This window comes from Camarhynchus parvulus, chromosome 20 (assembly GCF_901933205.1).
Source record: "Camarhynchus parvulus chromosome 20, STF_HiC, whole genome shotgun sequence".
NCBI classification, from domain to species: Eukaryota; Metazoa; Chordata; class Aves; order Passeriformes; family Thraupidae; genus Camarhynchus; species Camarhynchus parvulus.
This window is the reverse complement of record NC_044590.1, coordinates 14,098,420-14,124,937: the sequence shown is the minus strand read 5'-3', so window position 1 is coordinate 14,124,937 and position 26,518 is coordinate 14,098,420. Positions and strand designations below refer to the sequence as shown.

Sequence of the window (26,518 nt, the reverse complement as noted above, 5' to 3'; positions counted from 1 at the left end):
AGGGAGGCGGTTCAGGTGTCCGCCGGTGCCAGGCGGGTGCAGAGCCCCGTTACCCATCCCCGAACCAGCGCTGCGGACGCTGCGTGACTCGAGCCCCTTCCAGAGGCGCGGGAGCCGCTCCCCTGCCCACGGCGGCGGGCGGGGTCCCCGCAGCCACGGCTCCCGACGGACGCGAGTGCTCCCAGGGGGCTCCGTCCATCGGCGCCGGTTCCGGTGAACCCGGCACCTGGAAACGCTCTGAACGCCCGCCGCGGCCGGGACCGAGGCGGGGCCGCGCCACGAGGGACAGGGAGCCCGGCCACGGCCCGGGAGTGGAGCGGCTCCCCAAGGCCGCCGGGAAGATGCAGCCACGCGTGTCCCGGGGCGCTGGGGGCCGAGGAAAAGCCGCTCCTGCCGTGGTCCCCCGGAGCCGTGCGCGGGAATGGGCCGCGAGCGCCCGCCAGCACTGAGTGCCCACCTGCAGATGGGAGACGATCGGTGACCCCGGGCGGCACCGGTGACCCCGGCGGGACGCGACCGCCGCCCCCGGCGCGTGTCCCCGCCCCCTCCCCCGCGGCGGAAGCGGCCCCGCCCTTCCGGCTGTTTTTGGCGCGCGCTCCGCCGCCATGTCCCGCCCGGGGGCCGCCGATCCCGGCGCCGCCGTGGAGCGGCTCTGCCAGGAGCTCAACCTGGACGCGGCGAGCGCGGCCGAGGCGCTGCGCGACTTCACGGCGCTGCGGGGCACCTACAGCCTGGAGGTGAGCGGGGCAGGGTGGGGCCGGGCGGGCGGGCGGGCGGGCGGGCGGGCGGGGGCGCCGTCCCGCCCCGGCCGAGCCCGCGGGACGCGGCGCTGCCCCGGTGACGGCGGCGCCCGTGCCCGCAGGGCGAAGCGCTGCACTGGTTGGCCTGCGCGCTGTACGTCGCCTGCCGCCGGAGCCGCGTGCCCACCGTGGGGAGCAGCCCGATGGAGGGGAACGGCGTCTCCCTGACCCGCATCCTGCGTTCCGCACGCCTCAGGTGAGCGCCCCGCCCGCGGGCCGGGCTCTGCCGGTGCCGAGCGCCGGGAGTGCCCTGCCCTGCCCTGCCCCCCTGCCCTGCCCTGCCCTGCCCTGCCCTGCCCTGCCAGAGCCGCTAGTCCAGGGGCCGCTCCTTCGCTCCCAGCGCTGCCAGCCGCGGCGGGGTTAAAGCAGTAAATCCGCTGTTATTACAGATGGAAATTAGATGCAAACACTAATTTCTAACTTCAAGCCTTTAGGAAACCACCTGTGTCGGACCAGCAGCTGTTCTACACACGCCAGTTTTTTCTCTCAGTAGTTAATTTTACCACAAACATCTCGGCGTGTGCCATCCCGGTACAAGGTGTGTCTGGCTCAGGATTCAGGCCAAATTTCGACGGAGTGCTGGTTTTTCTGGGAACACAGCACTGTTGATCACAGAACTCACCTTCCGCACGGCCCCCAGCAGCCGCTGCCCTGGGGACACGGAGCCTGGAATGTTGCTCTTGCTCGTTCCATTTAAAGACCCCACATCCCGCTGAGCTGCTGGAGGGTTTGTCAGTTATTTACATCCCCAGCTGAGAGGTTTTTGTGCAGGTAACTTTGACAGGCGTCTACTCTTGGCTTGTTTTGTTGCCTGTCCTGCCTCTGCCTCAACACACACGGAGCTGCGGCTGCACTCTGCTGCCCACCCCTGTGCTGCTCTGTAAAGCCACGCTGGCAGCCTCCACATCAAATTAATGTTCCCGTGCCTTAAAGAGGGTCAAGGAGAAATCTCAGAGTGATAAAAGGCAAAAAGCTGATAACATATGGTTTGGGAGTCTTATCAAAATAAATTGTAAACCCACGTAGTAATTATGTCTGCCTTTAAAGGAGTGAATATGTTGCATTTTGGCTTTTTAAAATTTTAGAATGGAAGTTAGTTAAGGCTCAAAACAGACTTTTCTTTTTTCTTTGAAGTTTAATTCAGTTTTTTAGCAAAATGAAGAAGTGGATGGACATGTCAAACCTGCCCCAAGAATTCCGAGAGCGAGTTGAGAGACTGGAGAGAAATTTTGAAGTGTCAACGGTGATTTTCAAAAAGTTTGAACCAATATTTTTTGATATATTTCAAAACCCTTTTGAAGAAAGTTCCAAACTGCATCGAAGCAGGAAGCAGAGGTATTTTTTAGATTTGATGTGACTTTTCCCTGGAAAGAGTTATATTCAATATAAGTTTGTGAAAATTAATTTCCAGAGTGATGGGGTCTCTTTGACTCTGAAATGCAGCCAGTGCAGAGCCACCCCTGAGCCAGGTGGGTGCCGCTCAGGCCAGCTGGGCTTCACATGCAGCTGCTGTTACACAGGAGTGTCCCACAGTGAGGGTGTCAGGGTGTGGTGGGGACAGGTACCATGAGGTGGGTTAGCTCCAAGGTGCAGTGAGATCAACACTTGAAACGTTTAGCAGAAATAGCTGAAATAGCACAGGAGTGTTTTGTCTTGGCACAGTGCTGGCTGGGGGCTGGTGTCACAGCATGATCCCTCTGCTCAGAGGCTGTCACATCCCTGTGACCTCCACGCTGCTGGCTGTTTGCCGTGCTTGCCAGATGAGTGAGAACACCAAATGGGAGGAAGTTACAGCTGATGTGCTCATTTTTATGACAAATTTGGGAACCTGTGGTGTCATCTTCAACACACACATGGAATGTCTACCTTATTGAAAGGAACTCATCCATACTCCCTGCAAGAATATGTGGCTGTGACAGCTTTGTAGTGAGATTGTAACCTTGGGGATGAGAGAGCCAAGCTGTGGGTCTTCAAGGTGTTTTTGTCAGTTTATGTGGGTTCTCTGGATGTGAGGGGGAATAATTGTTCTGGTGCAGTGCTCCAGTGTAGCTCCACACCCACAGGCAGAGTGCAGGGGGAGGTGCTTTGTTGGTGTTCCTTTCTCAGAGCAGTGTTGGTTGGTGCCACTGCAGCTTTGGCTGCTCTGTGGGTTGAGTCATGTCTTCCTTGGTCTTCCAGCTTCATGGGCTTAGATAGTTCTGCTCCAAACAAGAGTCAGCAGCTGAACTGTAGTGCAAGCTATAATTGCCTGTTCTGAAGGAATGGCTGATGCTTTAGTAAGATATTTTGGGAAAGCCATCACTGGAATATATATAGCCTTTGTCACCTCCCCACCTGTGGCTGTAGGACGGTTCTGTGGTAGGTGTGATACCAGTAGAATAGTGTGGCAGGGTCAGAGGCCAGAGGCAGCCTTTGGCTTGGGAACAGGGTTGGGAAGTTGTGGATGTGTGCAGGACACTCTGGAGCCAGGTTAGGCATTGTCTGTCCTGCAGTGAGAGCTGAACTCAGGACATGTAGCTTATACTGTGCCTTAGTGTGAAATTAAGACAGCAGCTCCTAGCTGTTGTTTTGAGCAGGAAATGGAATGAAATTTGAACTGTACAACAAGGTCTGGCTTCCTGGAACTGGAGAGTAACTTCTCCCCCTATTTTTCTTGTTGACAGGCGGGTGCCATGCAGCGTCAAAGATCTCTTCAACTTCTGCTGGACTCTCTTTGTGTACACTAAAGGTAGGCTGCTTGCTTTGCCTGCATGGTTTGTATACATTCCCAGCTGTGAACTTCTGTTGTGTTGCTTGACGTGATGTGCTGTCTCTTAAAGGTAATTTCCGTATGATTGGAGATGATTTAGTAAATTCCTATCATTTACTTCTGTGCTGCTTGGACCTGATTTTTGCCAATGCCCTTCTGTGTCCAAACAGAAGAGATTTGCTAAATCCATCATTTAAAGGTATGGTGGGGATAGATCATTTACAATCGACTGTGCTTTGTTCTCTTGGCTCATTTGAAATGAAGTTGAAGGTTGGTTGTGTTCCCCCCTCCTCCTGGTTCCCAGGCTTACCAGTGGAATTGCACACTCTGGAGATGAAAGCCTCCGAGGATCCTCCCTGCGTCATTGCCACGCTCTGCGAGCTGCACGACGGGCTCCTCGTGGAGGCGAAGGGCATCAAGGAGCACTACTTCAAACCATACATTGCAAAGCTGTTTGATAGGAAGGTACATCTTGTTTTATCAGCATTTGCTGGTGCTCCATGGTGGTCTCAAGATCATTTAAGTCCTGCAGGTTCCACAGGGGAGAGCAAAGGAACTTGTTAATGAGCAAAGGAACTCAGACTGGCTCAGGTTTTCTTTGTATTTTAGCAGGAGCAGAATTCCCTCACACTTTTAATGCTGTGTGCTGTAAGGTCTCCTCTGTTTCAGCTTTTTATGTCAGTGAAGAATCTTTCCTTTCTTGGCAGTGTGAAACTGAATCATGAAGGATGGTGTTTTCTTCAGGCAAAAAAAAATGATCTCCTTGTGAAAGAATTGTATGGAATGTCTGTCAGTGGGGTGTGTGTCCTGCTGCTTTTCTTGAAGTTGAGCAAAATGCTTTGAAAGGAGAGGTTGAGGTTGCAGATGTACAAATTGTCCTGTCTAGTTCTGATCCTGGAAATGTTTTCCAAGTTCTGTGGAAGCTTCTTTGTAGTTGCTCATCGAGCCAGTCCCTAAGCCAGCAGTGAGCAGATGTCACATTGCAGGGCTGGCTTTGAGCAGTGAATTTGTCTGGAGCTTGGATCCAGTTGGGCTTTGTGCTCTGTCTTGGTAATGGCACTGTAGCCCTTTGGTCCAGGCCAAAACAAGAGTCCAGTTATGCACCTAAATCTCATTTTTTTTTACTAAAACCATCATGCTATCACACTTGAAACAGTTTTGATTTTATTATCTAAGATACTTCTGCTTTTTATTCTTAGATCTTAAAAGGAGATTGTTTGTTGGATCTTTGCAACTTTACAGAAAATAAGTAAGTTACAGCTTTTGTTCTCTATTGTAGGGCTTGGTTCGTGTCTAAAGCACAGGCCTTTGTGTACTGAATCTCAGTTTTACTGTTCCATTGTGTTTCCATATGTAATGGGTTTTGAGTATTTGACCACCAAAGCTGCTCTCTGGCTGAAACACTTTCTGGATCAGAGGTGTGGCCAATGTCAGGAGTTCAAGCTGCAGAGATTTTTTTCTTCATACCAGGGTTTTTTGTGCTTGCTCTGATTTTCTGGCAACTGTAATCTTTGAATAATGTAATGCAAACTAAAACCTTGGCTCTGAAGGTTACAGATGTGTTTCTATACACATATTATTTCCAAGTAGGGAAATCTCTAAATTTATTTCTCTATCTCTAATTGAGTGTATAAATCTGTGGATATGGCAGATGGACTCAAAAGAAAAGGAAGCAACAATTGCAAAACCACAAAAAAGAGGTGAACAATTTCAATGGGAGGGAAGTGTAGTTGTTTCAGAAACTGTGAATTTGCTTCTGAAAGCTACTTTAAATGCAAACTATAAAAAGTCCTTGTCAATTTTTTTTTTTTCCTTTTGCAAAAATACCTATTAATTTGTTTCTGCCTTTTGTTTGTGAGCTTTTAACTTGTTGGTTTGCTTTGGGAATTTTGAGCAAAGACTCAGTTGTTTTAATAATGTAGATAACACCTCAATTTAGATATAAACTTTTTTCTTTGATCATTGAAAACTGAATTTCTCCTAGTATTTCTACCTTAAGGTTGATAGACTTCCTTCAGTAACACTGTCATATGGAATGATACAATAGTCCCTGTTCTTTTGCAAGTAGTCTGACATCTCAAAGACTCTTGTAAGCATCTCTGGGTTTTTTTGTCCAGCTTTCCACAGACCTTTACATTTTCCTAAAAGACGTGGGGCAGCTGAACCTGTGATACAGCGAGGTTTCCTGTGGGATCACAGCGTTGCTTGTGTCATGAATACATTGTTATATTCCATTATTATACATGCTGGAACTGCATTCCTGGCCCAGCTGCAGGCAGGATCACTGGTGCAAACCATTTCTGATTTTCATCCAGAAGTTCCATTCTGCTTCCCAAGTATATGTTTAAAGCCTTGCAACCTTGGTGGGATTGAACATTCCTTTTTTCCAGTTGCGTTTGCTGGAATAAAGAAAATGAAGGATTTGTTTGGTATCACATGTCAGTGATGATTTTAGAAATAAAACCCAGTCAGGTAACTCCTCACTTTCCCCTCCTCTGCACCATTAGGAAAATTATGGGCTGCAGAGTGGCAAACCCAGAAGTGCAGCCGTTGGGTGCAGTTCTCCCTGGTGCACAGAGTTAACCTCTGACCAGCTGAGCACTTCCAGATGGTTTATTCACAACTGGTGTGAAAGCAAAGTTGGTTTTTCCCTCTTCTTACTGATATCCAAATTCTGGTGGAAGAGTGATTCCTGCAGTGATTCTGGAGAGGTTTTGGGTCCAAGGACAGGCAGGGATGACTGGGGGCAGGTTGCTCAGGGAGGTGGGAGCAGCACAGCTGCCCAGAGCATGAAACTCTGACCCTGTGTTGGTTTGGGGCAGTACCTGAGCTCCTGGGGCACCTTCTTTGTTTCTTCTGCACTTAAACCTTTGCTATCAAACCTGGGCTTCTCTTTCAGCAAAGCACTGAATAAAGAGTATGAAGAGTATGTTCTGACCGTGGGTGACTTTGATGAGAGAGTTTTCCTGGGAGCTGATGCTGAAGAAGAAATTGGCACTCGAAAATTCCCTGCAGATGTGCCAGCAGAGAAAATGGCAGCAAGAGCTCACATGGAGTGTCATCTGCAGCAGCATTTTGAAAAGGTGATTCATTTAACATGGCAAGCTCACTTGAAGATCTCCTTCAAGTTTTTTCACCCTTATACACTCTTTGAATCATTGCGATCACTTGAAATTTCTTCTTCCTGAGAGGAAGATGGTGAACACAGGCTTCAGTGCTGTCTTGCTATAAGGAGAAAAGGTGGTATCTTTTTTCCTGTGGAATTTTTAAAATAACTATTCCTTAAACAGAATGAGTGCACTTTCATGTGTATAGTTTGATTTTGTCCAAGAAAAATCAGTAAGTAATTAATACCCAAATATGTAGGTCTTAGTTTTGATCAAGCTTCATTTATACCCCATAATCATACCACAAAACCTTGACACTGGATTAGTTTTCCCACTGTTTAATTTCTTAGGAAAAGTCAACTTTCCTACTTTTCTATGGAAAATAAGATTTGCACATAAGCCTTAACAAAGTCTCTCTTCATTACAAAAAGCAGCCTATAAACAGAGTTAATGTTTCACTGTGTTTAAAAATGTATCTAATGAAGCTGACATGCAGGAAAACAGTTGCTTGATGACTTTTTAATCTTGGATAAAGGGGAAAAATAGTATTGGCTGTGTGAAAGAGCCATATACTGTTTGATTTACATGTCAGTTAAAAAAATAAGAATTCTTATTCTACGATACTGGTGCAAGTGTAAATGAATCATAGATCTTGGCTTTTTCTCCCAAGTATAAGTGTATTCTATAATCAGGTACATTAAAGGTGGGAGTTTGGAAAGGGTTTTTTAAATAATGACTGCAGGCTTCACCTTTTCTCATTATTTGCCTTGTATCTTCAGAATGTTGTCAGTTCAGATAATTAAATCCAAAAACTTTCTTGTGTCACTTCTAGAGAGCAGGATACAAATAGGTAAGTACAGTCCACAGAGCTCCATCTGCTCAGTGCCACTTCATCCTTTGGATGGAGGATGTAGGGAGGCCCATTTCCCAGGGAATGTTCTCCTGGGAACCTCTCCTGGGCAGCTCTGCCACCCACTCCTTGTGTCACCCAGCTAACACAGTTGGCAGCTGAGAATGGAAGCATGTGCTTCCTCTTCCTTGCCCTGTATTTTCAATGTTAAATAAGCCTAAAAAGTTTCAGGTTTTAAGCTTTTATGTCTTGTTTTACTGTGTTTTAGTTGTAAAATCCCTTTGAGTCAATTTTTGTCTGCTCAAAGATTTGTTATATTTTCTATTTATGGAGTCCTGAGAAAACTTTGGCTCATTTTTAGTCACTTCTGAGCTCTCAGGTGAAGCCTTCACGTGGTTCTACTAGTGGTGTAATTTTAATCTTTGAAGGAATTTGCTGGAGATGCTCATTTGGAAGGTAATTGAAACAGTTTTGTTGGCTGATTTCTATTTATTATTTTTCTCTGTCTGACAGAAAAGGTCATTTGCACCTTCAACCCCACTGACTGGCAGAAGGTACCTGCGAGAAAAGGAAACTGCCATCACTCCTGTGGCTTCAGCCACACAGAGCGTGAGCCGTTTGCAGAGCATGGTGGCTGGGCTGAAAAATGCACCAAGTGAACAACTTACAGCTATTTTTGAGTGAGTATGTCCACAAGTACTTATCAATGAAAAGATGTGGTAACCTTGTTGGCAGAGGTTTTGGAGAAGGGCTTGTTCAGGTGAACAAGCTGCAGTCTTTGCCCTCAGCTGGGAAGATAAAACTAAGAGCACCTACAGGCTGCCCATTTTTCCTTGACACTACTGCAGGGTGTGTTGGTCTTACCCCATGGCACAAGGATGAGCCTCTCAGTGACCCTGGTCACTGTCAGTGCTGACCTGGAATAGCAGCAGCCATGTTTCCCACTCGGGATGTTCTGGTGGCTGTTCCCTGAGCACACTTCAGATTGCTGCCTTCCTCCCTGAGCACAGCTCATGAAAAGCAGTAATTGAATAGTCAATACCTGTAAAGTTCTGGGTGTTTGCCTAATATCTTTCCAAGTCAAGGTCCTGCTGTGTTACAGTGTAAGGTCTCCAGATGTATTTTTACAAATCAGAATGGACATTTAGTATTAGCACTTAAAATTTGAAGTCCAAAACTAATGTTCTTTTTGAAGTAACCATCATAAACAGGTGAAAAATATTACTTTCTGTTCTCATCTTTGGAGTTACATACATTTGAAAGTTTTGCTAGCGCTAGTTCCTAAAAGTTTACAACTGTGCTCTGTGGGATGCATTTGTTTAGAATGTTTCTTTGATTGTTTTTATAAGGACTGATACTATTTATACTCTACAACTAAGACATTAATGTGTCTGTAATCTCTAATAAAACATGTGGTTGTTCCAAATAATAAACCAGACTGTCAAGAAAGAGGTAAATACTAAAATGGGAACAAGAATTGAATAAGCCTTTGGCAAGAGCTGTGATGAGTACTTTGCTCATCCTGCATGTGAGTTCAGCAAGCACTCAGGTATACGTACTGTGTCCCTGGAAGAAATGGACAAACTATAGTTTGGACTGTGTAATGTTCTATGCTTTTCAGTATTTTCTTTTTCAAATTAAAATTCCATGGAAAAGCTTTGAAGTTAATTAGAAGGCTTTGTTCAAAGAGAAGCCTTAGCTGATTTTAGTTCTAGCTTTTCAGAGTAATTCAGTGTCTTAATTTGACACAAGCCACGGGCCACTGTCCTCTAAAACAGAGTTGCTGGAAAATTCAGAAACATTCAGAATGAGCATCTCCAGCTAAAGATATTATGGCCCTTTTTTATGGCAGTGACAGTGTGGAGTTCATCAGTTCCCCTAGTCTTGGTAGGAAATGGGAAGATGCTGCTGCCTCTTCCCTCTAAGCTTTCCTGTGCTGCCTCAAACTGAGCCTGGCCAGTGTGGTGTTGTGGGTGCCTTTGGTTGCTTGGTGTGCTGTTGCAGTATCCTCCTCACTCCTGGCAGGTTCATCTTTCTCCTCCCTGCTGCTGTGGTTCTTGCTTTCTCCTGTGTTTGTTCAAGGTCTGCAGATCCTCCCTGGCCCTGTTAGGAAGGGAGGACACGATACTTGTGTATGTTTTATGTTTTCCTCTGTCTGTGTAATACAGGTTCTTGCTGATGAGGAATGCTTGGTGTAATTGGCCTATCTTTTTATTCTGATTTTATGGTTGTTGTTTCTTGATATTTATTTTTTAAACTGGTTATTAATTGATATAAACAAGGCTTTCTTTGCCTTTGGCTTCAGGTCTTGTGCCCGCAGCCCCTTGGAAAGCATCATGAGCAGAGTGAAGGAAATTGGTGAGACCTTCTGTTGCTGCTACACTCAGTCAACAGATGAGCAGCCAGGATCTCACATAGGTATGGACTGAAAAGCATGGGGTGTTTCAAAATACTAAACCAGGGCAAACAGAATGCATACCTATACTGTTTTCTGTATTTAATACAGTGGAGCTGGTTTTATCCCAGGATACACCCAAGCAGAAAACTGCTGCTGTGAAACAGTACACTGTAAAGAATAAAAATTTATAGCAGAGTAAACCCAAGACTGCAGTTCAAACTGGGATAACCAAGAAATCATGGAAAAGCAACTCTTAGCAAGTGTAAACTTGCAATCTTGTTAGCTTTATAATTTAAAGGAAACTGAAAACAAATAGGAAAATAATTATTGCAAAATTACATCACAAGAAATATTACAATAAATAATCCTTTAAAATATTTATGGAATTTCATGCTGTGTCTGGGACTAGTGGATTTCTGAACTTTTTTTTTTGTTTGCGAAGTATGTGTATACTCACTGAACTATTGTTTTGGATGAGAACAGGTGCTGGTCAGTTTAGTCTTAACCCTGTTTGTGCTAGTGGCATTTGACTTAATCTCTGTTGATTTTAAATTTCAGATTTTGCTGTAAACAGATTAAAACTGGCAGAGATCTTGTATTATAAAATCTTGGAGACTATAATGGTGCAAGAAACACGGAGACTGCATGGGAAGGATCTGACTGTAAGTATAGAGCCAGTGAAAGATGAGAACACTTTTTGTAGCTGTTTCTTGAGAGTTTATCTTCAGGCAGTTTCAGAACAAAGTACTGTAAAGCACTCCGTGTATGTTGTTAATACTAAAAAGGGGAAATACATGGGAGCTGCCAAAATGTATTTTTCTTCTACAATTTAAACCAGTATAACTATCATAACTAAACATTTGAATTTCTGTTGCCTTCTAGAATTACAACTTTATGGACTGATAACTTTTATTATCTTCTTTACCCAATGAGCAGTACCAATGCTTCATGTTAGACAGCACTGCATTTGCTCTGCTTTATGATGCACAGCAATGAGGGAGTTCATTTGTCCATAGCACGCAAAATGTGATCATTTTGGTGTTGTTACTCTACTTCTGTTCTCCTCAACTTCCCTGTAAAAAGGAGGTTGTGGATGGGAGAAGAAGACAGCTTCTTTCAACAATAAGCTGTGTAGTGTTAGTGCCACAGAATTCCAACTTGTGTTTCCCAAATGTGAGGCCAGTGGCATTGATGTGCTCTCTGCAGGCTCTCCTGGAGCAGGATGTCTTTCACCGCTCTCTCCTGGCGTGCTGCTTGGAGATCGTGCTCTTTGCCTACAGCTCCCCTCGCACCTTCCCCTGGATCATTGAAGTTCTTGACATCAGGCCATTCTACTTCTATAAGGTAAATAAGCACTGGCTTAGGACAGGATTGGTATTAAAAATGGCATGTTACTGGATTAAGAGTCATGGAGTCCTCCCTAGGGAGTCAGGTAAGACAAGGACTGATATTAAGTGTGCATTAGGATGTCACTCTCGGACGCGAAATAACACGACACAAACACACTGCTCTTTCAAAGTAAAAAGAGACTTTTTAATTTCTGACTCCAACATTTATAGATTTCCAAAAGTGACAGCAGATTGGAGGGTGACAGTGCCACCTCTCCAATGACACTGGACAAGCCAACAGTCCGTCAAATTTCTCCTCCTCCATAAAAGAATGCAAAACAATAAGTTATTTACAGAAAGTGTGTGAGAAAGTTCATTACAAGAATGTAAACATCAGAAGGCTTAGAAAATCTTAAAAAATCAGGGCAACATCAAGCCTATTCTAAATGCTGGCTGTCCTGAAATGTATTACTTGGAAGGTGTAATGCCAGAGCTGAACCTGAAATATAAAGAACAAAACCCATTTTGTAAATTGTACTGATCTTTAACATACTGCCCATCAACTTCTACCAGACTAAAGCCTTCAACATATATTTTATTGATCTTTATATTTATTGACTACAGTGTAGTTCTAAAATAGCAGATACAGATCTGAAATGTTGGCTTTGGCTGCTGCTACTTATCACAGGCTTGCTTTGCTAAGTTTGGGGGCTTTTCCTTTATGTAGCAAAACATAGAATATATTTTCCAGGGTTTTCTCTGGTTTTGCTCTTCATTTAGCCACATTTTCCCCACTTCCAATGTAACTTGATTTTTGACTACTTCAATCCTTTTATCACCTATCCATATACCTCCAGTTTTTGCTGGATACCTAGCAGCTTATTGGGGTTAGTTCTGAATAAATCAAGTAGTTCTCTTTAGATGACAGCAACCAAAAAATGGAAGCCTTTGAGAAAGCTGGTTCATTATCTGTCCTTCCTTTTTCCTTTACTTCTCAGCTGTGCTGTAACAAATCTGTCAATATTGCTGTGGCTGTAGGTAGCCTCCATCCAAACTGGTGCACATCCAACTTTATGGAACAGATTTATGTTTGGTTTGAATTTTCTCAGCTATTCAGTGTATATTCTTGCAGCACTCTTATTTGGACAAAAATCGCCATTACAGGGGTTTCACACAAGAGAGACTTGTGACATTTGTAACTTTGTTCTCTAGGTGTAGCTTCTGTAGCAGGAATAGCCAAAACTGGTCTTCCATGGAATTTTTGTGGCATTTCCATCCTTGGAGCTTTAGCAAAACAGGCTGAATGCTCCTCTGATAGGAATAACACAGGGTGGATCTTGTGTTGGAGTATGATACTGCAGTCAGCTCTGTTCAACCCCCATTTGTCCATGTTAAGGGTTCTGAGCACTTCTTAAATGAAACTTAAAAGCAGTGGTTTTCAGCTCCTCATGTTATGGGCTGCTTGTTTGCAGGAGCTGAAATGCTGGGGCTGTCACATCCCCTGCTGAGCAGCTCTGCCTGATCGCATGTCCCAGGTCAGTGCTGCATGTGCCCAGTGCTTTCACTTGTGCACAGTTAGCAGTGGTGAGGTGTTGAGGCCCTAAAAACCCTGGAGTGGATTGTTCTGCACTAGTGGCATATCTGCTGTCCTCTTCCAGCCCCCAGGTTGCTTTGGGAAAGGGGGTTAAACGAAGAGGGTTGGGGAAGATGAAGATGTGAGGTGGAGGCTGGAGCACTCTGTGTTGACGTTTTGAACAGGAGCCTGAAATAAATAACAGTTAGATGGTGTTAAACATGAGCAATGCGACATTGCTCGGTGTGTGTGTCATTGCCATCAGGTCATTGAAGTGCTGATTCGGTCTGAGGAAGGACTTTCCAGAGACATGGTGAAGCACCTCAATAGCATTGAGGAACAGATTCTGGAGAGTCTGGCCTGGACTCGGAACTCAGCACTCTGGAATGCACTCGAGGCCTCAGAAAACAAAGTCCCGACCTGTGAAGAAGTATGTGATCTCATTCCTGTTACTAGGAAATTTGTGTTCTTTTTCTCACTTTTTTTATTTGGAAAACTGTTCAAATGAGAGTATTACTGCAGAAAATCTTCTATTAATAGATTGTCACAAAGAAGGGAAATTAATTTGTTACCTTAGACTGACATTTCTTACTTCTCAGGTAATATTTCCCAGTAATTTTGAGGCCAGCAATGGAGGAAGTGGGTTTGGGCACTTGCCCATGATGCCATTATCTCCCATAATTCATCCTCGAGTGAAAGAGGTTCGGACAGATCTTGGTGGGAGTTTAAGACGAGGTAAGTTTAAGGCTTCTGATATTATTTGAATGTGCAAATTTGGGGAGAGGGTTACAATTCTTTGTAATTGGAAAAAGCATCCTTGAATCTGAATTGAGAGTTCGGAATTGTGAAGTTTATTTGAGCAAGAGAAGGTCTAGATGCACCCAGTCAAACCAGTGCTGTGACTAACTGGCTGCAGACAGTGCTCAGGCAGTGCTTCCCTTCTGGACTGGAGAAGATTTTGCTGCTGGCTTGATGCCAGGGTGACCTTACTCTGAGATGGATTGTCATCAATCACTTATTGTCCATTGATGTTCAAATTTTTCCAGGTTTTTTTTTTTGCTTTCTGTTAGTTTACGGTCAGTGAGTTTGACTGGCTTTTAGGTGACTTTTTTTTTTTAGATATAATGACAGAGCTACGCTTACTCCTGCTTCCTACAGAACTGTTTTTGTGCCGGGTGGAGGACAGTGCTTTGCCTACAGTGTTCTGTCCTCTGAAGCTGCTCTTTGCAGATTCCTGGATCTCACACAGAAGTGTCTCCTAACAGTGAGGGTGCAGAAGCAGTGCCAGCACTGCTGTTTCCTTTGCATGCTTCTCTAGTTAGGAATTGCAGCTTTTGTTGTATCCCAGACACTGGTCCATATGTTCTTGCATGTGCTCTGTGAGCTGGTGGGCTGTGTAATGTCGTCTCCTTCAGTGTTTGTCTGGCAGCAAACAAGGCTGTTTGGTGTTTTTTAAAATACTCCTTGGGAAGGAGATGTACAAGCAGTTTCTGTGTTAGGGTTCGCTGATGGAAGAGGAACCAGATTGGAGATGGTGTCTTACATATGTCTCTCAAACCCTGCAGTCTCCAATCAATCTTACCTGGCCAGTTATCCAGATAATTTCTGATTCATGGGAAATAGGAAATTCTTGTCACTGTGATTGTGACCGACTGCAGCAGAAATGCAAAAAGCCTGCGAGCAGAAGCCTGGTACATTAGTGCTGTGTACTTCAGGCTTATTACTGAAGCAAATGTTTGAAAGCAACGGGAAAGCCTGAGGGGAACTGGGGGTATGTGAGGGTGGAGTCACCTGACTGGGGGCAGTTTAGAGAGAGTTTGAAAGCCAGAACATAGGGAAGACAACATGTCCAAGGAGTGTGGTCAGGGTTTCTATAGAGGAATGTGTTCACAGGAGTAACACTTGCAAATATTCCCTAATTGCTAGGCTGACTGGAGTAAGTGCCTCTGATCCTGTGTGTTCTTCAGTCTCTGTGGGTCAGAGTGACTGCTCAGCTTCCATGTGATACCTGATGGCAGAGCTGCACTGTCTGGGGTGACTGCAAAACTGAAAAAAGTCAGACTACAGATCTTGTTCTTATCACCTCGGAGCAGTGAACTCTGGGGGCAGGCCTGAGCTATAAGTGATCTCTGCTGGTGTAGTTGGAAGGTATCCTTTCACCTTCTCTGCAGAAGTATTTCCATTAAGCTGCTGTTGTTAAGGTTTTGTCGGGTTTATTTTTTCTTCCTTGACATGCCAGACATGCAGCCATTGTCTCCAATCTCCGTTCACGAGCGCTACAGTTCTCCTACAGCTGGAAGTGCTAAGAGAAGGCTCTTTGGAGATGACAGCCCCAAAGAAACGCAGATGGAAAAAATCTTAACGAAAGGAACTAAGCTGACAATTGCTCCAGCATCAAGCGTTGGTGCTGAAAACATGTCAGCATCTCCTGCCCAGACAGTGCTGACCATGACAACCACTACAGGACCAGGAAAAGCAGGACAGAAGGTCACTATCCCACTGCATGGTAGGAATTCTTGCTGCTTTTCTTCTCTACTAGGATATTTTCTTTAGTCTTAAGTTATGGTTAGACCAACCATGCATCTTGAAAGTGTGTTGTTTTTTCTTTCTGAAAAAACAATTACTTTGTCAACAATAGCTGTCCTGGCTTGAAGGACAGGTGTCTGCCAAGGAAGGTGGGAACCTCCCTTGGAATGGAGAATATGACCCCCTTCCCTCTGAATTATTATAACTTTGAAATGACGGGACTTTCAGGCAAAGATACCAGAAAAGGAATAGCAGTTCCTTACTAGCGTGTGTGTGTGTATAACAAGGCAAACAAACACCAAGCCCGGCAGCACAGATGAGCAGACGCAGAGCCCCAGGGCCGGCCTTGTCCTGGCTGCAGGCACCTTCCCCTGCGGTGCAGTTCCGGGCACAGCCAGCAGGGGCGCTGCTGGCTCCCGGCCGGGCAGGGCGGGGCGATGATTCCCCCGGGGCTGCAGGGGGCGCTGTGGCGCGAGCTCGGCCGCCTCTCTGCGCACGGCAATGGCGGGCGGGCTGGCGGAAGGGATGGAGAAGGGGCTGCCTTTGGAACCCTCAGGGACGGCCGGGCCCGCTGCACCTCCGTCTGGTGAAATGGACTGCAGCAGGAACCTCGGAAGCAGCTGGAACGGCAGAGGCGAGCAGATCCTGTTGCAATAAATGAGATGTAGCAGAAACTGCAGAGCTGCAGCCCCTGCGGGGTGCCCTGGCAGGCAGGGGTACGGCACTACGGGATAGTGAAAACTCAGAGCAGCGGCAAAAGGGCAGGGGCAGGCAGGGGTCTCCTCTGCAGCAGCAGCATCACACAGCCAGGGAAATGCGTCCTCTGGGATGGGGCTGGGGCTCGGGGTCCTGGTCTTTTCCCCTGAGGCACCGAGCAGATGGCAGGGTCCTTTCCAATGAGGCAGGGTGCCAGTGACGTCCCCGTTCGGTGGCTGCTCTCATGAGCAAACGCTCACTTGTTTGGGGTGGGCTGCAGCAGCGAACTCCCCCCATAAACAGCAGCTGGAGCATCCTCCTCCAAACCCAACGTCAAGAGAGGGCAAGGAGCTGAGCCCAGCCTCTCACTACCCAGCCAAAATTTCAAGGTATCTTTTACCTTCCAAAGAGAAAACCTGCCAGGTAAAGACAGTAGCCAGCTGAACCCTTCCCCATCCTTACCCTGAGCCATGGCAACTTCTTTTATCTCTCTAAATTACTGGTGGTTTTTGTCTCTTAGAAATGTATGGGAGAAAATTCCCTGAGAAAAAGAAAACAAAAGGAGCAGTCCTAAGCTCCAACTGCTACTAAAAAGGTTGAGTTTATATTGACATCACATCCTTGGAGGCATCTGATCCACATTGAGGATTTCTCCTCTTGCAGAAAACATCATGTTTGTGCTCTTTCCAGTTTTACCTCACACATTAATCAGCATTTCATTTCTCATCTCCATTAATGATTTACTGCAATTTGTCTTAATTTGGTCTGTTAAAATCTCAAAAGACTGTGAAACTTCTGTTTTGTGGAAGTTCAGTGATACTTGATTATTTCTGAAAATGATACATGAGCAATGAGTTTATCGCCATTCTTAATTTAAAAATTGGGTCTATAGTTAAAGATTAAAATAAAAATTCTGCACTAATCATGTTTAAGGAGATTTTCAGCAAGATAATTTGATTACTGAGGAAACTAATGAGGACTGTATAGGATATGCTGCCAGTTTTGCAGAATAAGAATAAAAAAAAAAGAATGCCCACCTTCCTCCAACAGAGTGGAAAACCAAGTACAGAAATTGTGATTGCTTGTAAATTTTGTACTTTAAGATAACCTTTAGAAAAGATCATTCACATTCAGATTCTCCGTTTAAACCTTACCAGGAATGTAATTTTTACTATTTCTGAAGACTGTGGGATAGACTGTAGTACAGAGGGTGAGATGTCTTCAGTATCAAATGTTCATAAATGAGTTTGATTTGCTGTTTGACTTTGCAGCATGAAGAGAGCAACCAGTTTATTTCTAGGTATGTGTATCCTCTCCAGGTATTGCAAATGACATGAGTGGAATCACCTTGATCCCCATTTCGATTAATTTAGGCCAGCCATGTAAAGTGGATGCTCAGGCTCCCTGCCACCCTCCTGGGAACCAAGGAGCAGAAGTGGCGCTGCCAGCGGCCGGCAAGCCGAAGAGAACGGGCTCCTTGGCACTGTTCTACAGGAAGGTGAGTGCCCTTCCTCAGAAGGGGTGCTGTACTTGTGCTCGTGGCCATGCTGGAGCCCGCCTCCCTGTGCAGCTCCCATTACCTTCAGTCTTCATGTGCCTTAAGCTTGGCACATGCAGTCCTTATATACCTTGAAGAAGAAGGAAAAGCATGTTGAGTGTTGCAGAGAGTCCAGTTTTCTCCTTCCCACCCATGAGATTTCTTTTTCTTTTTAATTAGGAGCTTCTGTAAATAAATATCAAAGGCACACTTTACTTCAGATTTTACTTCTCTCGGCTATTTTGATTGCCCTCACATTTGCAAGGGTTAGACAGACCTGACATGAGAGGATTTTCCTGCGTCTTGCTCATTCAAAGCTGCACTGCTGTGGATCCAGCATCTGGAGATGCTCCTTTGCCACTTTTAAGTCCGCACAGCGATGCTGATCTTGCTGGGCTGGGGGCTCAGGAAGCAGCGATGAATAACATAGTAGCTTAAGGTTTCTAAAAAGAATGAGTTTGAAATCATGCAGGATTTAAAGATTAAGAGCTGGGTGTCCTTTAGAGGAACTTCAGATGACTTACTTATAGTTGCTTTCATTTCCAGTGTGCATTTTGTGAAAGGTCTTTGGAGGAAGCCTGGTAACTTGGTCTAGATGACTACAAAGAATATATCCCTAAATTAGTCTCTCTCAAAAATATTAGAAGATTTTTCTTTGCTGTTATTTTCTTACTAGGTAAGTTATTTTCTGAGGTTTTCCCCTTTGAAGGTATCTGTATAGATACAATAGATCTTAAAGATTGTTCATGGTAGAACTTCTTAAGGTACATCTTAATACAAAAAATAATTTCTAAAAACACTTGTAAGCCACCTCCTTTGTCTGAACTATTGGTTCTTTAATTTTGCCAGTGACAGGCAGTTTCTCTGAGAAAGGATTAAGAATTGATCAGTCACCTGCCAGGTGGGGACATTGCATTTTGGAAGTTTTACTCTCAGCTGGGGAGAACTTCAGATGTAGCTGTGTCTCTGACTAACCATGTCATAGACAACATAATTCCTCTTAGTTATGAAGAACTAAAACCTTGACTTATATTTGTCGTTAAATTTTGACTTTCCATTTATAGTGATCATTGTACTCAGAATGATAAATTTTCCCCTACTTTCCTTTCTTGCTCCTGTTCACTAGAGCAAGTGAAAATGACACTACCCCTTCCTGCTTTCCAGCATAAGGAAAGTGCCTCATTAGTTAGTGAGGGATATGGTATAGAAGCTATAGGCATAATGTTTTTAGGTGGATTTTCTGCAAGTGTTAGAGGTTCAACAGTTGGAGAGTGGACAGCTTAGTCTTTGAATCCCAAAATTCCAGAATTATTTTGGTTGGAAAGGACCTAAAAGATCAAATCATTCCACCCCCTGCCATGGACAGGAACGCTTTCTTGTAGACCACGCCCCATCCAGTCTGGACCACTCCAGGAGAGGGCAACAGCAGCTTCTCTGGGCACCCTGTGCCAGGGCTTCACACCCCTCCCAGGGAAGAGTTCCCTCCCAGTATCCCATCTGACCCTGCCCTCTGGCAGTGGGAAGCCATTGGCACTCCAGGCCCTTGTTCCAAGTCCCTCTGCAGCTCTCCCAGAGCCCCCTTAGGCAGCAGAAAAAGCTCTGAGGCCTCTCTGGAACCTTTCTTCAGGCTGAACAACTCACACCCTCCCAGATCTTTCATGGGAGAGGTATTCCTTCCTTCTAATCATCTTCATGGCCCTTACAGAATATCTCTGCTTTGATGTCTTTTATTTCTGCAGGCCAGGATAAGCTTGTTTGGCTTCACTCTTTACTGTGTGTCTTTTCCTTCCAGGTGTATCATCTGGCAAGTGTGCGCTTGCGTGATCTGTGCTTAAAGCTGGATGTTTCCAATGACTTGCGCAGGAAGATATGGACATGTTTTGAATTCACGTTGGTTCATTGTGCTGATCTTATGAAAGACAGGCATTTGGACCAGCTCCTCCTCTGTGCTTTTTATATCATGGCAAAGGTAACATATAGTTTTAAGAAACTCATGGAATTTTATGTTCAATTTTACGTTCAAAATATCAGGTGTGTTCAGCATTTACAGTTTGACTGATTCATTCATGTCATATTACTGGAGGGAAGGGGAAGGTCCTTCCAAGAAGTGGATGAAGTCTCAGTATGGTTTTTTCTTTGTTTTGCATATCTTAGCTCACTGGCTCATTGATGGAAGTTCTTGACAGAGTTTTTGTTCTCTTCTTGAGTGCATTCACAGTAGCACTGGTTGACACAGACAAAGCGCTGTGTGGTCTCATTGCCCTCTATTTGTTTTCTGTCCCATTTGTCATCTTGACAATCTGTTGATCTAAACTAAAAATTCCATTACAATTACAGAATTAGGCAGGTGCAGAAATTTGCAGGAGCAAATTTATGTAAGGTGTTTTCTATTCCCAAAAATCCCTTTAGCTTTTGATGATTCAGGCTGAGGAATTGAGGTGGTTGCCTGTTGTATTTCATTTCTTATTTCATTTGCCAGCTTTAATTTAAGGTGGTGTTAAATTGGATTGTGAAACTGGACTGTTGGTTTGACTCAGACTTGAGCTGATGGTTACAGTGTCCATCAAGCCTAATTCAGACACAAAATTCAGGAGGCCGATTATCTTTTCTTGAGGGCAAATGAAGAGTAGCAGTGTGTGGAGGGAAACTGATGTTTAAATTGTGACTACCTGTGCTCTTAACTGCAGCATGGGTTAGGCTCACCTGATGTCAACACTGATAGCAAACCCATTTAATAGTGCTCTGTATTTTATCACGTAATTCGTCAGTTGTTTTGAGGTTTTTTATAATACAAGCTTTTGAATGCTGTCTCCAGTTCAGAGTGAGGCCCGACAGTTTAGCCAGAGACGTTGATACATTGTCTCCTGGCTCCTGCTACAAAAAGTGTTGCTTGTCTGCTCTTAAAATTACAGCTGTATGGCTGAAAAACAGAGTGCTTTAAGAAATTAGCTATTTTGAAATAAAAAAGCAAAGTGAAATTGCATGTGTGTACCTGGCTAATGTCTTGTTCAGGATTTCCCCACTTTCTGTTTAGAAAAGTTAGGGATCCAGTTTCCAAATTCACAAAACACATTTTTGACTTAATAATATTTCCTTTCTTTAATTTTAAGTGTCACTGGAAGAAAAGTCTGGAAAGGGGTAATGCCTAAGCATCATAACTAACAAAAAGCTTTAGTAGCTAAGAAACAAGGAATTCCTGAACAAGAAAAATCTTCATTGTTTCATGCTCTCATCACTAGAGATAAATTTTTTAAATTATGTATCCATAGTAATACTCCTCAAAAAGCTAAAAACTGGACCTAGGCAGCGCAGCCTTCACACTTGCACTTGGTCTTCAACAGCCTTTTCTTTTCCAGGTAACCAAAGAGGAAAGAACTTTTCAGGACATAATGAAAAGTTACAGAAATCAGCCCCAGGCAAACAGCCATGTAAGTCCATAACACTGGCTTTACTTTTTGTAAAGCTCAGAAGTGGCTTTTGAAGTCTTGGTGCTCATAAGAGAAGTCAAATCCTCTGCAGTGTAATACTTGCTCCTGTTCAGTTGGATTTCATCTAGTCTCCTGACCTCCTTGCTTTCCTTGACAAGAGTGTTTTTCCTTGCTATCTTGTAGGTTTATAGGAGTGTCTTGTTGAGAAATACTTCTGATGATGTTCCATTGGACAAAAATGCAAACTCAGATATGGAGATGACAGAAGGTGAGTACAGCAAAGGCATTTGCTCTTTTCAGTAACATACTTGGGGCTTTTAAAGAACTGGACAGTCAAGTAATAAGTGGAACAAGTTTTACAGTTTTAAGTGTATTATAGAAAAATATATGTATTGTTGAAAAAGAAACCATCTTGTAAGTAGCTCTCCTGTGTATTAGGTATGGAAAATAACACTTCCTAGTTGGAAAGAATATTTAATTTCATTTACCTAAATTTGGTTGCTCAGGGTGGAAGTATTTTCTTAGTATGTCAATGATACTGTAGTTCTTGGATGGCAACACTGATAACGAAGAAGAATGAAGATAAACAGTACCTGGAATATTATGGTGGGTTTTTTTAATATCATCTATTCTGAAGACTGAAGTAGAAAGAACTTGTTTCAGAAAATAAAAATGCTAACTCTCCAGGACTGTCATTTTCTTATATTCGGGTTTCTTTTAAATAAGTAATGGTTTCTTTGCTCTGGGTTAGAGAAGAAAAGGGATAAGAGTAGTATTTGAGAAAAGCATGGAACTGTGCCATGCCTGTTTTGAGTGGCATGTCAGGAAAGTGAGATATCACAAGCCCATGTATGAACCCATGAGCAGATCTGTAGCCAGGACACACGTAGAATTTAGTTTGTTCTTTGTGGCAAATTCCCTCTGGGTGGGATTCATCTGCCTTAATGAATGTTAGAGCCATTTTTAAAGGCCTGTTGAGGATTCTGTCAGGGTCATGGAAAGTACTGATCTCCTCTAAATCCTGTCTGACACCTCCACAGTTACTGGATGACTTGGAGTATCTGAAGTGACACTGGGCTCTGGTATTTTGTCAGACAAATATACGTGGTTACAAAGTTCTTCAATGGGTTTTCCTACCAGACTTTCTTCAGTTTATGGACTCATGCCTCCTTTACACAGTATTAACTCCAGGTCTTTTGATGCCAGTTCACAGGAGCTGTGCTTGTGTTGTGAGAGAAGGAAGGCATATGGACAAAGGAATCACTTATGGGTGTCAGCTGGAGCTTTGGATGTTTGTCTCAGTGCACTGATTGCCAGAGACTTTGTGTGCTGCTCTATTTTACTTGGCAGACAGCAGAATGCAGGAACCATAGAAGGTTGTGTTCAGTAGCACTTCAGCTTAATTACAGGAGCGCAGATATCAACAGCACTGCACTTGCTGTGTGGCTACAGCTTTTCCCACTTAACAGAACATGCCTGAACAAAGGTGTCATGACTTCCTTGGTGCAGATCTGAGTTGAGCACCAAGTTTTTCTCCGCTAGCTGATCACAACAGACTTTCAGAGAAGCCAAAAGCTGGGAGCTGTCAGACTGCTTAAAACTTAGTTTTAAGATCAAGTAATGGCTTTGTACCACTTCCCACACTCCCCAGAATAAACATGGAAGAAGGGGTCAGTTGTGCTACAGTTTCTTGCTACAGCTATTTCCAAGTTTGGAATAAAGTTTGATACTGGCCTTTTTAGACATAACCCACAAGCCTGCTCACAGCAAATGGTAGCTCCTCCTGATGTTCATAACCACCTGCTGCACACCCTGCTCCTGGCTCAAGCACATTTCTTGAATTCCTGTCATTGACTGGTCAATTTATGGACAAGTTCTTGCCAGCTGGACACTGTAAGTTCAACTCTGAAGTACCTGGTTTGCCAATGCTGTAGTTTTGAAATCTGAAGCTCTCTTATTGTTAGACTCATCTGTGAAAGCTGGCAGCTCCTTGGGACGGTCCACAGCAGAGAATTTGAGTGAGTCAGAAACAGAGGAGAGAGGAGATCTTATTAAATTTTACAACGCAGTCTACGTAGGAAGAGTAAAGTCATTTGCACTGAAGTACGATATCACAAACCAGGATCATGTGGTAAGTAAAGTATTTTGGAATTAATACTCAGAGTCATTTTTCCTGGGAGTTAAATGTATGTCAGTAACTTTGTCTTATCACCTGATGTGGGTCCAGTCAGATAATTGGAGGTAATGGTATGAGCACTTGTTTTAACAGCCTTTCCAGAGGACAAATGTAGATGCTGCTCAGTTTGTAAACCCATTTCCAACTTCTTTACATCAGTGCAATACCTACTTGCTCAGATGTCTGTAGACTGTCTGTGTAAGGCATCTGGAAGATTAATTCTGTTGCTTGGTCATTACTTGATGTGTTGTTTCACTGTCATGAGATAAAATATTCTAAAGACCTGGAAGTGTATGAATGTTCTCTTGTGTGAGGTTCCTGCTGTCAGGATGTTTGGATTGAGCAGCCGTGTCCTCTCGTGCAGGTGGAGGCGCTGCGCCGCTGTCGCCGTTCCCCAGCATCCGGCCGCAGGCGGTGTCGCCGCGGCGCATCTCGCAGCAGCACTCGGTGTTCGTGTCCCCGCACAAGAACGGCGCCTGCCTCACGCCCCGCACTGCTCTGCTCTACAAGTTCAATGGCAGCCCCTCCAAGGTGCAGACAAAAACACAGCTGAAAGTAGTTAATTGTCTTCTAATTAGGATGTGGCCTAGTGCAGTTCTGATGTGTTATAATGAATAGTCTCTCACTTTGCACTGAAAGGTAGAGTTCTGTATGTAGACTCCACCACTCAGAGGTGCAGGATAACCTGTTGTTCTCTGATATTTCGGACATAGAGCAAGTTTGAAATGGAGTCAGAGTAACTCATTATTTTTGTCTTGATTGCAGAGTTTGAAGGACATCAACAATATGATAAAACAAGGTGAACATAGGAGTAAGAAGCGAGCAATAACAATTGACAGTGACACTGAATCCCCCTCAAAGCGACTCTGCCAGGAAAATGATGATGTTCTGCTGAAACGTCTGCAGGATGTTGTCAGTGAGAGAGCAAATCACTAAAAAACTTCTGCTTTCTGTGGGATCTCTAAGTTACGGAGCTGGATACAGCTGTTGTGCTATTTATTTCTTGGTTTTGTATATAGACAACTGTCAAGTTCCTTCAACACTGAACTTTCACCTGACTTCCACAGGACGCAAAAAGTAAGAGTTATGTAGGAAATGCCAGTGATCTTCATGCCCAAAGACCACACTGTGCTATACTTTACTCTGAGCTGTTTTAGCAAAAGAGTGTTCTCTGAAAGCCATATTGGATGTTCTCAAGCCTCATTTGGAGCATCATGAATTCTGAGTGTAACTCAGCTTGTAATACCAGTTTTATTATTAGGATAAACGTGATAAAGAAATTAGTGAAATCAGTGAAGTTTCCTCAAGCTTTTGGCATTTAGAGAAGAAACTTACAAAGTGCCTTATTTGAAAAGAATACAGAATTTTATGTATTATTTTACTGTGGAGTAACTGGAGGGAAAAGAAATTAATTATTTAGCCTCAGGAAGAGCTGAGTAGTTTTGTACTGTCAGAACTTATGTTAAAGTGTAGGTTGTGACATGTATCTGACAGCTTTTGCAGTAACAAAGGCAAAAATCTAAAAATACAAATAGTGGTGACTTAGGTCGGACTCTGGTAAAGCCCTGAGATATAGTTCTGTGAGCCTGAATTCCCTTTCTATTGAACCAGTGGTGCTCCACGTTGGAAGCTACAGAGCAGCCTGCCCTAGATGCTGTTCATACAGATGGCAGCTCACCCACGAGAAAATACAGTTACAGCTGAAATCAACAGCTGGGGTTTGGCCATGTTAAAGCTGTTCAAATGTACACATTCTTTTAACAAAGTGAATGTCTTGTTTTTTACTGAAGACCTTTAGCCTCTTGTGTAGTATCTACACTGAATGTAAGCCCATCACATAAGGAAGTGTGTATGTGTGAGGTTTTATAGCTGTTAAAGGCTTGGGTTCACTGGAAAAGTAGAAATTCCAGCATCCAGTTCTTGTGACTGAGTTTTTAATGCTCAGGATTTGGTAGGGTCTATTTTACCAAAACAGAGAAAAGTCAAGGTTTACTCATTACTGTAAATCAGTAGTTTAATCTTATTTTATAATTGTATTTAATATTAGAGCCATAGAGAAACTTCTCAGCACTGTAATTTTCAGTTTCTGTGTAACTGAACTGAAAAAAAGAAAGAACAACTACACAGGACTTATTTGAGGGGCTCTGTTTCCTTCATTGGCTGGGTGGGTAAGTATGTGAGATCCACAGGTCATGGGGAGAACACTGCCATGATTTTGAGCAGCTTCAGCAATGATGAAGGAGAAATTCATTACTAAGTGTAGGTGTGCAGGGACACTACTCAGCAAGGAGTAGAAAGTTTACAAACTTGGTTTTAAGTCATTAACTACTTGAATATTTGATATTTTTTAAAACTTTTTTACTCTCAAAAAAAGGTGCTTGCCCATGGAGAGCTGCAGTATGATGAAATGGCTGTGCAGTGGAATAGGTTTCATGCAGGTATTTAATTTTAATCAAGTTTTAATGTTTATCTTCAGATTTTGAGATAAAAAGTGGAGGATTGCAGCCTTTCTGCAATAGGATAGGAAATTGATGGTTAGGCATGACAGCATCAGTCTTTCCATGGTATTGTATGATGAGAGTTTACAACTGCTGACATGGTTTTAATTCAATATCATGTGCACATCTCCTGGTGTCTCTGCTCCCCACACTGTCACTGCTTTCTCTGACAGTGGACAACTGATGGAGCCAAAATCCTTAATAACTGTTATGTATAGTGCTTCTTCATTAGGAAAATGGATGTACTACGGCTGGAGGCATTTCAGAATTCTTCACCTTTTTAGGTGATCTAAAACTATTTTGAGCTTGTTGAACAGCTAAAACAATAGCTTACATGGAATTTTTGTAACGGTTTCAAAGTGCCTTCACATGTAAATCTGTATTTTATAATAAACAACTAAAAAGCATTTTAACCTGTGTTGCTGTATTTCCTGTTGTTTTGCTGTGCCAGTTCATTAAACAATGCCTTCTTATCTGCATTTTCTGTAATATCAAAGACCTTCATCAATTTTTGTGCTTCCTCAGATTTCTTTGGGATTTTTTTTCTGTTTGAATTCATGACATTTCATGTGTTTTGTCTGAAGTTTCCTCCAGATGTTTCTTTACTGTTTGTATTTCAGTCAGGTGTGGATTTTGGGAGAAGGTGAGTAATACATTGCATGAAGTCACCAAAAAGCACCAGGAGGAAGAGAACCCTGCAGTGACAGGTGATGTGTCCACAGAGGCAAGTGTGACTCCAGCAGAGCTGAGCTGTGGGCTCCTAGTTCATCTCCGAGCATTGCAGGCATGAGCTCCAGGTGATGGTCCTGGCTGCCTTCCTCCCAGATGTGTTTAAGAACCAGCCTTGGACAG

The 26,518-nt window shown here is 43.8% G+C and overlaps 1 protein-coding gene across 6 annotated transcripts; it reads left to right on the top strand.

Moving 5' to 3' along the window:
• The first annotated feature begins 591 nt into the window (after positions 1-591).
• RBL1 (RB transcriptional corepressor like 1) lies at positions 592-26,073 on the top strand. Of its 6 annotated transcripts, none has more exons than XM_030963059.1 (22): positions 592-737; positions 863-996; positions 1,935-2,135; positions 3,464-3,528; positions 3,620-3,748; positions 3,854-4,014; positions 4,749-4,798; positions 6,449-6,632; positions 8,020-8,186; positions 9,812-9,924; positions 10,463-10,566; positions 11,111-11,248; positions 13,071-13,235; positions 13,405-13,540; positions 15,045-15,311; positions 17,347-17,525; positions 19,357-19,533; positions 20,921-20,992; positions 21,176-21,260; positions 22,957-23,127; positions 23,539-23,699; positions 23,934-26,073. In XM_030963059.1, exons 1-22 carry the CDS (start codon positions 606-608, stop codon positions 24,102-24,104), a joined length of 3,162 nt encoding a protein of 1,053 aa, XP_030818919.1. In that variant the 5' UTR covers positions 592-605; the 3' UTR covers positions 24,105-26,073. The 6 variants fall into 6 exon arrangements, with proteins under 6 accessions (XP_030818919.1, XP_030818914.1, XP_030818913.1 ...); XM_030963054.1 differs by having other exon boundaries at positions 17,401-17,525; positions 22,957-23,123; positions 23,533-23,699; positions 23,934-24,382; XM_030963053.1 differs by having other exon boundaries at positions 22,957-23,123; positions 23,533-23,699; positions 23,934-24,382.
• Positions 26,074-26,518: the final 445 nt, after the last annotated feature.

What these genes read in the sequence shown, in the direction of transcription:
- RBL1 (XM_030963059.1), top strand. Translation starts at nt 606, where the DNA reads ATGTCCCGCCCGGGGGCCGCCGATCCCGGCGCCGCCGTGGAGCGGCTC. An exon ending in CATCGAAGCAGGAAGCAGAG is followed by an intron (nt 2,136 to 3,463) that starts GTATTTTTTAGA and finishes TCTTGTTGACAG; the next exon opens with GCGGGTGCCATGCAGCGTCA. An exon ending in AGCCCCAGGCAAACAGCCAT is followed by an intron (nt 20,993 to 21,175) that starts GTAAGTCCATAA and finishes GCTATCTTGTAG; the next exon opens with GTTTATAGGAGTGTCTTGTT.